We start from the raw sequence: 12,382 nt of genomic DNA, 5'->3' as shown, positions 1-12,382 counted from the left end.
CTTCCTGTCACTCTCCTCCCCCTCTGATCCTCTTCCTGTCACTCTCCTCCCCCTCTGATCCTCTTCCTGTCACTCTCCTCCCCCTCTGATCTTCTTCCTGTCACTCTCCTCCCCCTCTGATCCTCTTCCTGTCACTCTCCTCCCCCTCTGATCCTCTTCCTGTCACTCTCCTCCCCCTCTGATCCTCTTCCTGTCACTCTCCTCCCCCTCTGATCCTCTTCCTGTCACTCTCCTCCCCCTCTGATCCTCTTCCTGTCACTCTCTTCCCCCTTCCTGTCACTCTCCTCCCCCTCTGATCCTCTTCCTGTCACTCTCTTCCCCTTCCTGTCACTCTCCTCCCCCTCTGATCCTCTTCCTGTCACTCTCTTCCCCTTCCTGTCACTCTCCTCCCCCTCTGATCCTCTTCCTGTCACTCTCTTCCCCTCTCCTGTCACTCTCCTCCCCCTCTGATCCTCTTCCTGTCACTCTCTTCCCCTTCCTGTCACTCTCCTCCCCCTCTGATCCTCTTCCTGTCACTCTCCTCCCCCTCTGATCCTCTTCCTGTCACTCTCCTCCCCCTCTGATCCTCTTCCTGTCACTCTCTTCCCCCTCCTGTCACTCTCCTCCCCCTCTGATCCTCTTCCTGTCACTCTCCTCCCCTCTGATCCTCTTCCTGTCACTCTCCTCCCCCTCTGATCCTCTTCCTGTCACTCTCTTCCCCTTCCTGTCACTTTCCTCCCCCTCTGATCCTCTTCCTGTCACTCTCTTCCCCTTCCTGTCACTCTCCTCCCCCTCTGATCCTCTTCCTGTCACTCTCTTCCCCTTCCTGTCACTCTCCTCCCCCTCTGATCCTCTTCCTGTCACTCTCCTCCCCCTCTGATCCTCTTCCTGTCACTCTCCTCCCCCTCTGATCCTCTTCCTGTCACTCTCTTCCCCTTCCTGTCACTCTCCTCCCCCTCTGATCCTCTTCCTGTCACTCTCTTCCCCCTCCTGTCACTCTCCTCCCCCTCTGATCCTCTTCCTGTCACTCTCCTCCCCCTCTGATCCTCTTCCTTTCACGCTCTTCCCCTTCCTGTAACTCTCCTCCCCCTCTGATCCTCTTCCTGTCACTCTCCCCCCCTCTGATCCTCTTCCTGTCACTCTCTTCCCCTTCCTGTCACTCTTCTCCCCTTCTGATCCTCTTCCTGTCACTCTCTTCCCCTTCCTGTCACTCTCTTCCCCCTCTGATCCTCTTCCTGTCACTCTCTTCCCCCTCTGATCCTCTTCCTGTCACTCTCTTCCCCCTCTGATCCTCTTCCTGTCACTCTCCTCCCCCTCTGATCCTCTTCCTGTCACTCTCTTCCCCTTCCTGTCACTCTCCTCCCCCTCTGATCCTCTTCCTGTCACTCTCCTCCCCCTCTGATCCTCTTCCTGTCACTCTCCTCCCCTTCCTGTCACTCTCCTCCCCCTCTGATCCTCTTCCTGTCACTCTCTTCCCCTTCCTGTCACTCTCCTCCCCCTCTGATCCTCTTCCTGTCACTCTCTTCCCCTTCCTGTCACTCTCCTCCCCCTCTGATCCTCTTCCTGTCACTCTCCTCCCCCTCTGATCCTCTACCTGTCACTCTCCTCCCCCTCTGATCCTCTACCTGTCACTCTCCTCCCCCTCTGATCCTCTTCCTGTCACTCTCCTCCCCCTCTGATCCTCTTCCTGTCACTCTCCTCCCCCTCTGATCTTCTTCCTGTCACTCTCCTACCCCTCTGATCCTCTTCCTGTTACTCTCCTCCCCTCTGATCCTCTTCCTGTCACTCTCCTCCCCCTCTGATCCTCTTCCTGTCACTCTCCTCCCCCTCTGATCCTCTTCCTGTCACTCTCCTCCCCCTCTGATCCTCTTCCTGTCACTCTCCTCCCCCTCTGATCCTCTTCCTGTCACTCTCCTCCCCCTCTGATCCTCTTCCTGTCACTCTCCTCCCCCTCTGATCCTCTTCCTGTCACTCTCTTCCCCTTCCTGTCACTCTCCTCCCCCTCTGATCCTCTTCCTGTCACTCTCTTCCCCTTCCTGTCACTCTCCTCCCCCTCTGATCCTCTTCCTGTCACTCTCTTCCCCTTCCTGTCACTCTCCTCCCCCTCTGATCCTCTTCCTGTCACTCTCTTCCCCTTCCTGTCACTCTCCTCCCCCTCTGATCCTCTTCCTGTCACTCTCTTCCCCTTCCTGTCACTCTCCTCCCCCTCTGATCCTCTTCCTGTCACTCTCCTCCCCCTCTGATCCTCTTCCTGTCACTCTTTTCCCCTTCCTGTCACTCTCCTCCCCCTCTGATCCTCTTCCTGTCACTCTCTTCCCCTTCCTGTCACTCTCCTCCCCCTCTGATCCTCTTCCTGTCACTCTCTTCCCCTTCCTGTCACTCTCCTCCCCCTCTGATCCTCTTCCTGTCACTCTCTTCCCCTTCCTGTCACTCTCCTCCCCCTCTGATCCTCTTCCTGTCACTCTCTTCCCCCTCTGATCCTCTTCCTGTCACTCTCTTCCCCTTCCTGTCACTCTCCTTCCCCTCTGATCCTCTTCCTGTCACTCTCTTCCCCTTCCTGTCACTCTCCTCCCCTTCTGATCCTCTTCCTGTCACTCTCTTCCCCTTCCTGTCACTCTCCTCCCCCTCTGATCCTCTTCCTGTCACTCTCCTCCCCCTCTGATCCTCTTCCTGTCACTCTCCTCCCCCTCTGATCCTCTTCCTGTCACTCTCTTCCCCCTCTGATCCTCTTCCTGTCACTCTCTTCCCCTCCTGTCACTCTCCTCCCCCTCTGATCCTCTTCCTGTCACTCTCCTCCCCCTCTGATCCTCTTCCTGTCACTCTCTTCCCCTTCCTGTCACTCTCCTCCCCCTCTGATCCTCTTCCTGTCACTCTCCTCCCCCTCTGATCCTCTTCCTGTCACTCTCTTCCCCTTCCTGTCACTCTCCTCCCCCTCTGATCCTCTTCCTGTCACTCTCTTCCCCTTCCTGTCACTCTCCTCCCCCTCTGATCCTCTTCCTGTCACTCTCTTCCCCTTCCTGTCACTCTCCTCCCCTTCTGATCCTCTTCCTGTCACTCTCTTCCCCTTCCTGTCACTCTCCTCCCCCTCTGATCCTCTTCCTGTCACTCTCCTCCCCCTCTGATCCTCTTCCTGTCACTCTCTTCCCCCTCTGATCCTCTTCCTGTCACTCTCTTCCCCCTCTGATCCTCTTCCTGTCACTCTCTTCCCCCTCCTGTCACTCTCCCCCCCTCTGATCCTCTTCCTGTCACTCTCCTCCCCCTCTGATCCTCTTCCTGTCACTCTCCTCCCCCTCTGATCCTCTTCCTGTCACTCTCTTCCCCTTCCTGTCACTCTCCTCCCCCTCTGATCCTCTTCCTGTCACTCTCTTCCCCTTCCTGTCACTCTCCTCCCCCTCTGATCCTCTTCCTGTCACTCTCTTCCCCTTCCTGTCACTCTCCTCCCCCTCTGATCCTCTTCCTGTCACTCTCTTCCCCTTCCTGTCACTCTCCTCCCCCTCTGATCCTCTTCCTGTCACTCTCCTCCCCCTCTGATCCTCTTCCTGTCACTCTCCTCCCCCTCTGATCCTCTTCCTGTCACTCTCCTCCCCCTCTGATCCTCTTCCTGTCACTCTCTTCCCCTTCCTGTCACTCTCCTCCCCCTCTGATCCTCTTCCTGTCACTCTCTTCCCCTTCCTGTCACTCTCCTCCCCCTCTGATCCTCTTCCTGTCACTCTCTTCCCCTTCCTGTCACTCTCCTCCCCCTCTGATCCTCTTCCTGTCACTCTCTTCCCCTTCCTGTCACTCTCCTCCCCCTCTGATCCTCTTCCTGTCACTCTCCTCCCCCTCTGATCCTCTTCCTGTCACTCTCTTCCCCTTCCTGTCACTCTCCTCCCCCTCTGATCCTCTTCCTGTCACTCTCTTCCCCCTCCTGTCACTCTCCTCCCCCTCTGATCCTCTTCCTGTCACTCTCCTCCCCCTCTGATCCTCTTCCTTTCACGCTCTTCCCCTTCCTGTAACTCTCCTCCCCCTCTGATCCTCTTCCTGTCACTCTCCCCCCCCTCTGATCCTCTTCCTGTCACTCTCCCCCCCCTCTGATCCTCTTCCTGTCACTCTCTTCCCCTTCCTGTCACTCTCCTCCCCTTCTGATCCTCTTCCTGTCACTCTCTTCCCCCTCTGATCCTCTTCCTGTCACTCTCTTCCCCCTCTGATCCTCTTCCTGTCACTCTCTTCCCCTTCCTGTCACTCTCCTCCCCCTCTGATCCTCTTCCTGTCACTCTCCTCCCCCTCTGATCCTCTTCCTGTCACTCTCCTCCCCTTCCTGTCACTCTCCTCCCCCTCTGATCCTCTTCCTGTCACTCTCTTCCCCTTCCTGTCACTCTCCTCCCCCTCTGATCCTCTTCCTGTCACTCTCTTCCCCTTCCTGTCACTCTCCTCCCCCTCTGATCCTCTTCCTGTCACTCTCTTCCCCTTCCTGTCACTCTCCTCCCCCTCTGATCCTCTTCCTGTCACTCTCTTCCCCCTCTGATCCTCTTCCTGTCACTCTCTTCCCCTTCCTGTCACTCTCCTCCCCCTCTGATCCTCTTCCTGTCACTCTCTTCCCCTTCCTGTCACTCTCCTCCCCTTCTGATCCTCTTCCTGTCACTCTCTTCCCCTTCCTGTCACTCTCCTCCCCCTCTGATCAACTTCCTGTCACTCTCCTCCCCCTCTGATCCTCTTCCTGTCACTCTCTTCCCCCTCTGATCCTCTTCCTGTCACTCTCTTCCCCCTCTGATCCTCTTCCTGTCACTCTCTTCCCCCTCCTGTCACTCTCCTCCCCCTCTGATCCTCTTCCTGTCACTCTCCTCCCCCTCTGATCCTCTTCCTGTCACTCTCCTCCCCCTCTGATCCTCTTCCTGTCACTCTCTTCCCCTTCCTGTCACTCTCCTCCCCCTCTGATCCTCTTCCTGTCACTCTCTTCCCCTTCCTGTCACTCTCCTCCCCTTCTGATCCTCTTCCTGTCACTCTCTTCCCCTTCCTGTCACTCTCCTCCCCCTCTGATCCTCTTCCTGTCACTCTCCTCCCCCTCTGATCCTCTTCCTGTCACTCTCTTCCCCCTCTGATCCTCTTCCTGTCACTCTCTTCCCCCTCTGATCCTCTTCCTGTCACTCTCTTCCCCCTCCTGTCACTCTCCTCCCCCTCTGATCCTCTTCCTGTCACTCTGCTCCCCCTCTGATCCTCTTCCTGTCACTCTCTTCCCCTTCCTGTCACTCTCCTCCCCCTCTGATCCTCTTCCTGTCACTCTCTTCCCCTTCCTGTCACTCTCCTCCCCCTCTGATCCTCTTCCTGTCACTCTCCTTCCCCTCTGATCCTCTTCCTGTCACTCTCCTCCCCCTCTGATCCTCTTCCTGTCACTCTCTTCCCCTTCCTGTCACTCTCCTCCCCCTCTGATCCTCTTCCTGTCACTCTCCTCCCCCTCTGATCCTCTTCCTGTCACTCTCCTCCCCCTCTGATCCTCTTCCTGTCACTCTCTTCCCCTTCCTGTCACTCTCCTCCCCCTCTGATCCTCTTCCTGTCACTCTCTTCCCCTTCCTGTCACTCTCCTCCCCCTCTGATCCTCTTCCTGTCACTCTCTTCCCCTTCCTGTCACTCTCCTCCCCCTCTGATCCTCTTCCTGTCACTCTCTTCCCCTTCCTGTCACTCTCCTCCCCCTCTGATCCTCTTCCTGTCACTCTCTTCCCCTTCCTGTCACTCTCCTCCCCCTCTGATCCTCTTCCTGTCACTCTCTTCCCCTTCCTGTCACTCTCCTCCCCCTCTGATCCTCTTCCTGTCACTCTCTTCCCCCTCTGATCCTCTTCCTGTCACTCTCTTCCCCTTCCTGTCACTCTCCTTCCCCTCTGATCCTCTTCCTGTCACTCTTCCCCTTCCTGTCACTCTCCTCCCCTTCTGATCCTCTTCCTGTCACTCTCTTCCCCTTCCTGTCACTCTCCTCCCCCTCTGATCCTCTTCCTGTCACTCTCCTCCCCCTCTGATCCTCTTCCTGTCACTCTCCTCCCCCTCTGATCCTCTTCCTGTCACTCTCTTCCCCCTCTGATCCTCTTCCTGTCACTCTCTTCCCCCTCTGATCCTCTTCCTGTCACTCTCTTCCCCCTCCTGTCACTCTCCTCCCCCTCTGATCCTCTTCCTGTCACTCTCCTCCCCCTCTGATCCTCTTCCTGTCACTCTCTTCCCCTTCCTGTCACTCTCCTCCCCCTCTGATCCTCTTCCTGTCACTCTCCTCCCCCTCTGATCCTCTTCCTGTCACTCTCTTCCCCTTCCTGTCACTCTCCTCCCCCTCTGATCCTCTTCCTGTCACTCTCTTCCCCTTCCTGTCACTCTCCTCCCCCTCTGATCCTCTTCCTGTCACTCTCTTCCCCTTCCTGTCACTCTCCTCCCCTTCTGATCCTCTTCCTGTCACTCTCTTCCCCTTCCTGTCACTCTCCTCCCCCTCTGATCCTCTTCCTGTCACTCTCCTCCCCCTCTGATCCTCTTCCTGTCACTCTCTTCCCCCTCTGATCCTCTTCCTGTCACTCTCTTCCCCCTCTGATCCTCTTCCTGTCACTCTCCTCCCCCTCTGATCCTCTTCCTGTCACTCTCCTCCCCCTCTGATCCTCTTCCTGTCACTCTCCTCCCACTCTGATCCTCTTCCTGTCACTCTCTTCCCCTTCCTGTCACTCTCCTCCCCCTCTGATCCTCTTCCTGTCACTCTCTTCCCCTTCCTGTCACTCTCCTCCCCCTCTGATCCTCTTCCTGTCACTCTCTTCCCCTTCCTGTCACTCTCCTCCCCCTCTGATCCTCTTCCTGTCACTCTCTTCCCCTTCCTGTCACTCTCCTCCCCCTCTGATCCTCTTCCTGTCACTCTCCTCCCCCTCTGATCCTCTTCCTGTCACTCTCCTCCCCCTCTGATCCTCTTCCTGTCACTCTCCTTCCCCTCTGATCCTCTTCCTGTCACTCTCCTCCCCCTCTGATCCTCTTCCTGTCACTCTCTTCCCCTTCCTGTCACTCTCCTCCCCCTCTGATCCTCTTCCTGTCACTCTCTTCCCCTTCCTGTCACTCTCCTCCCCCTCTGATCCTCTTCCTGTCACTCTCTTCCCCTTCCTGTCACTCTCCTTCCCCTCTGATCCTCTTCCTGTCACTCTCTTCCCCTTCCTGTCACTCTCCTCCCCCTCTGATCCTCTTCCTGTCACTCTCTTCCCCTTCCTGTCACTCTCCTCCCCCTCTGATCCTCTTCCTGTCACTCTCTTCCCCTTCCTGTCACTCTCCTCCCCCTCTGATCCTCTTCCTGTCACTCTCTTCCCCTTCCTGTCACTCTCCTCCCCCTCTGATCCTCTTCCTGTCACTCTCTTCCCCTTCCTGTCACTCTCCTCCCCCTCTGATCCTCTTCCTGTCACTCTCTTCCCCTTCCTGTCACTCTCCTCCCCCTCTGATCCTCTTCCTGTCACTCTCTTCCCCTTCCTGTCACTCTCCTCCCCCTCTGATCCTCTTCCTGTCACTCTCTTCCCCTTCCTGTCACTCTCCTCCCCCTCTGATCCTCTTCCTGTCACTCTCTTCCCCTTCCTGTCACTCTCCTCCCACTCTGATCCTCTTCCTGTCACTCTCCTCCCCCTCTGATCCTGTTCCTGTCACTCTCCTCCCCCTCTGATCCTCTTCCTGTCACTCTCCTCCCCCTCTGATCCTCTTCCTGTCACTCTCTTCCCCCTCCTGTCACTCTCCTCCCCCTCTGATCCTCTTCCTGTCACTCTCCTCCCCTCTGATCCTCTTCCTGTCACTCTCCTCCCCCTCTGATCCTCTTCCTGTCACTCTCTTCCCCTTCCTGTCACTCTCCTCCCCCTCTGATCCTCTTCCTGTCACTCTCTTCCCCTTCCTGTCACTCTCCTCCCCCTCTGATCCTCTTCCTGTCACTCTCTTCCCCTTCCTGTCACTCTCCTCCCCCTCTGATCCTCTTCCTGTCACTCTCTTCCCCTTCCTGTCACTCTCCTCCCCCTCTGATCCTCTTCCTGTCACTCTCTTCCCCCTCCTGTCACTCTCCTCCCCCTCTGATCCTCTTCCTGTCACTCTCCTCCCCCTCTGATCCTCTTCCTTTCACGCTCTTCCCCTTCCTGTAACTCTCCTCCCCCTCTGATCCTCTTCCTGTCACTCTCCCCCCCCTCTGATCCTCTTCCTGTCACTCTCTTCCCCTTCCTGTCACTCTCCTCCCCTTCTGATCCTCTTCCTGTCACTCTCTTCCCCTTCCTGTCACTCTCTTCCCCCTCTGATCCTCTTCCTGTCACTCTCTTCCCCCTCTGATCCTCTTCCTGTCACTCTCCTCCCCCTCTGATCCTCTTCCTGTCACTCTCTTCCCCTTCCTGTCACTCTCCTCCCCCTCTGATCCTCTTCCTGTCACTCTCCTCCCCCTCTGATCCTCTTCCTGTCACTCTCCTCCCCTTCCTGTCACTCTCCTCCCCCTCTGATCCTCTTCCTGTCACTCTCTTCCCCTTCCTGTCACTCTCCTCCCCCTCTGATCCTCTTCCTGTCACTCTCTTCCCCTTCCTGTCACTCTCCTCCCCCTCTGATCCTCTTCCTGTCACTCTCTTCCCCTTCCTGTCACTCTCCTCCCCCTCTGATCCTCTTCCTGTCACTCTCTTCCCCTTCCTGTCACTCTCCTCCCCCTCTGATCCTCTTCCTGTCACTCTCTTCCCCCTCTGATCCTCTTCCTGTCACTCTCCTCCCCCTCTGATCCTCTTCCTGTCACTCTCTTCCCCTTCCTGTCACTCTCCTCCCCTTCTGATCCTCTTCCTGTCACTCTCTTCCCCTTCCTGTCACTCTCCTCCCCCTCTGATCCTCTTCCTGTCACTCTCCTCCCCCTCTGATCCTCTTCCTGTCACTCTCTTCCCCCTCTGATCCTCTTCCTGTCACTCTCTTCCCCCTCTGATCCTCTTCCTGTCACTCTCTTCCCCCTCCTGTCACTCTCCTCCCCCTCTGATCCTCTTCCTGTCACTCTCCTCCCCCTCTGATCCTCTTCCTGTCACTCTCCTCCCCCTCTGATCCTCTTCCTGTCACTCTCTTCCCCTTCCTGTCACTCTCCTCCCCCTCTGATCCTCTTCCTGTCACTCTCTTCCCCTTCCTGTCACTCTCCTCCCCTTCTGATCCTCTTCCTGTCACTCTCTTCCCCTTCCTGTCACTCTCCTCCCCCTCTGATCCTCTTCCTGTCACTCTGCTCCCCCTCTGATCCTCTTCCTGTCACTCTCTTCCCCTTCCTGTCACTCTCCTCCCCCTCTGATCCTCTTCCTGTCACTCTCTTCCCCTTCCTGTCACTCTCCTCCCCCTCTGATCCTCTTCCTGTCACTCTCCTCCCCCTCTGATCCTCTTCCTGTCACTCTCCTCCCCCTCTGATCCTCTTCCTGTCACTCTCTTCCCCTTCCTGTCACTCTCCTCCCCCTCTGATCCTCTTCCTGTCACTCTCCTCCCCCTCTGATCCTCTTCCTGTCACTCTCCTCCCCCTCTGATCCTCTTCCTGTCACTCTCTTCCCCTTCCTGTCACTCTCCTCCCCCTCTGATCCTCTTCCTGTCACTCTCTTCCCCTTCCTGTCACTCTCCTCCCCCTCTGATCCTCTTCCTGTCACTCTCTTCCCCTTCCTGTCACTCTCCTCCCCCTCTGATCCTCTTCCTGTCACTCTCTTCCCCTTCCTGTCACTCTCCTCCCCCTCTGATCCTCTTCCTGTCACTCTCTTCCCCTTCCTGTCACTCTCCTCCCCCTCTGATCCTCTTCCTGTCACTCTCTTCCCCTTCCTGTCACTCTCCTCCCCCTCTGATCCTCTTCCTGTCACTCTCTTCCCCTTCCTGTCACTCTCCTCCCCCTCTGATCCTCTTCCTGTCACTCTCTTCCCCTTCCTGTCACTCTCCTCCCCCTCTGATCCTCTTCCTGTCAATCTCTTCCCCCTCTGATCCTCTTCCTGTCACTCTCTTCCCCTTCCTGTCACTCTCCTCCCCCTCTGATCCTCTTCCTGTCACTCTCTTCCCCTTCCTGTCACTCTCCTCCCCCTCTGATCCTCTTCCTGTCACTCTCTTCCCCTTCCTGTCACTCTCCTCCCCCTCTGATCCTCTTCCTGTCACTCTCCTCCCCCTCTGATCCTCTTCCTGTCACTCTCCTCCCCCTCTGATCCTCTTCCTGTCACTCTCTTCCCCCTCCTGTCACTCTCCTCCCCCTCTGATCCCCTTGCTGTCACTCTCCTCCCCCTCTGATCCTCTTCCTGTCACTCTCTTCCCCTTCCTGTCACTCTCCTCCCCCTCTGATCCTCTTCCTGTCACTCTCCTCCCCCTCTGATCCTCTTCCTGTCACTCTCTTCCCCTTCCTGTCACTCTCCTCCCCCTCTGATCCTCTTCCTGTCACTCTCCTCCCCCTCTGATCCTCTTCCTGTCACTCTCCTCCCCCTCTGATCCTCTTCCTGTCACTCTCTTCCCCTTCCTGTCACTCTCCTCCCCCTCTGATCCTCTTCCTGTCACTCTCTTCCCCCTCCTGTCACTCTCCTCCCCCTCTGATCCTCTTCCTGTCACTCTCCTCCCCCTCTGATCCTCTTCCTTTCACGCTCTTCCCCTTCCTGTAACTCTCCTCCCCCTCTGATCCTCTTCCTGTCACTCTCCTCCCCCTCTGATCCTCTTCCTGTCACTCTCTTCCCCTTCCTGTCACTCTCCTCCCCTTCTGATCCTCTTCCTGTCACTCTCTTCCCCTTCCTGTCACTCTCTTCCCCCTCTGATCCTCTTCCTGTCACTCTCTTCCCCCTCTGATCCTCTTCCTGTCACTCTCCTCCCCCTCTGATCCTCTTCCTGTCACTCTCTTCCCCTTCCTGTCACTCTCCTCCCCCTCTGATCCTCTTCCTGTCACTCTCTTTCCCCTCCTGTCACTCTCCTCCCCCTCTGATCCTCTTCCTCCCTTCCCCTCTGCCTCTCTTGTCCCCTTTCACTTTCCTGCCCTCCTCCCTGTCCCGTCTTCCCCGGTTCACCGCTCCGGGCGTTGCCCTCGGTACCTTCAGGACGAGGTGATGGACCCGCGCAGAGCATAGCGGCAGCAGCAGGAGGCTCAGGACCAGCAGCGCCATGTTTATTCCAGCATCAGCATCCTCTCACTTCCGGGAGTTGGCCCCGCCCCTGTCACGTGTCCCACCGCTTCCTCCTGACCACTAACCCGGAACGTGACGTCATCAGCGTGCGCAGGGACCTGCATATTGGTCGAGAGTTGTCCTCAGTGAGGAGGCTGACTCCATCTGTCTCCACAACTCGCCTCATCTGACCTGGGGACTACTGCAAACCGCAGCGAGGCGATATGGCACAATGTGAACGTGACCGCAGACAGAGGGGAAGATGCTGATGTCCTGAGAGCAGAACAGCCTGAACGACTTCAACTGCCTCTCATACCTCACATACCTCTCCTTCTTCCAAGATGTCTACTTGCTGTCAGTGAATGGGACCATGCTTTACATGCAAAAGGAGGGGCATACATAGAAATCATAGGGGCCTCACAGCAGAAGTCCAAATGCCCCCCCCCCACAAAAAAAATAGTATTCAGCAGGGTCACAGAGGAGCATATCTCACAACTGTGCTGCCCTTATAAAGTAATTTTCCTCCTACTGAAGCCTGAGATTCCTCTTGCATTGCCCCCATAAAGTATGATGCCAACAAAATTGTCCCCCAAACACAATATGATTCCTCTACAGTACCATCCACATGCATGGTATGATGACCCTACTGGACTTCACCTCACACTACTTCCTGGCAAAGTATCGTGACCCCAACACGGTATGATGCCCCAACCATGACTCCTACACAGCCCTGCATACAGTATAATGGGCCCCACATTGTCCTCCATACAGAATAATGAGCCCCACATAGTCCTCCATACAGTATAATGGGCCCCACATCGTCCTCCATACAGTATAATGGGCCCCACATAGTCCTCCATACAGTATAATGGGCCCTACATCGTCCTCCATACAGTATAATGGGCCCTACATCGTCCTCCATACAGCATAATGGGGCCCACATAGTCATCCACACAGTATAATGGCCCACACACAGCCTTCTACCCAGTAAAATGTCCCCCACATAGCCCTGCATACAGTATAATGGCCCCCACACACCCTCTACACAGTATAATGGGCCCCACACAGCCGTGCATACAGTGCAATGGGCCCCACACAGCGCTACATACAATATAACGGCCCCCACACAGCCTTGCATACAGTATAATGGCCCCACATAGTCCTCCACACAGTATAATGACCCCCACACAGCCCTGCATACAGTATAATGGCCCCCACACAGTATAATGGGCCCCACACAGCCCTACATACAATATAATGCCCCCCACACAGCCCTGCATACAGTATAATGGCTCCACATAGTCCTTCACACAGTATAATGGCCCCCACACAGC

At 56.4% G+C, this 12,382-nt stretch overlaps 1 protein-coding gene across 2 annotated transcripts in view; it reads right to left on the bottom strand.

Annotated features, from left to right (window-relative positions):
- Nucleotides 1-11,125, bottom strand: part of GPR107 (G protein-coupled receptor 107) — a 54,079-nt gene extending 42,954 nt beyond the window's left edge. For both annotated transcript variants that reach the window (XM_073640736.1, XM_073640737.1), the window contains exon 1: nt 10,977-11,125. In XM_073640736.1, coding sequence (XP_073496837.1) covers nt 10,977-11,048 — 72 coding nt within the window. In that variant the 5' untranslated portion in view covers nt 11,049-11,125. The remainder of the gene's footprint in view (nt 1-10,976) is intronic.
- Nucleotides 11,126-12,382: the final 1,257 nt, after the last annotated feature.

The sequence above is a fragment of the Phyllobates terribilis genome, unplaced genomic scaffold (genome assembly GCF_046119375.1).
Source record: "Phyllobates terribilis strain yellow unplaced genomic scaffold, ASM4611937v1 Scaffold_7__3_contigs__length_470593459, whole genome shotgun sequence".
Taxonomy (NCBI): Eukaryota; Metazoa; Chordata; class Amphibia; order Anura; family Dendrobatidae; genus Phyllobates; species Phyllobates terribilis.
The sequence above is the reverse complement of the archived record's forward strand: the minus strand, read 5'-3'. Positions and strand labels throughout refer to the sequence as shown.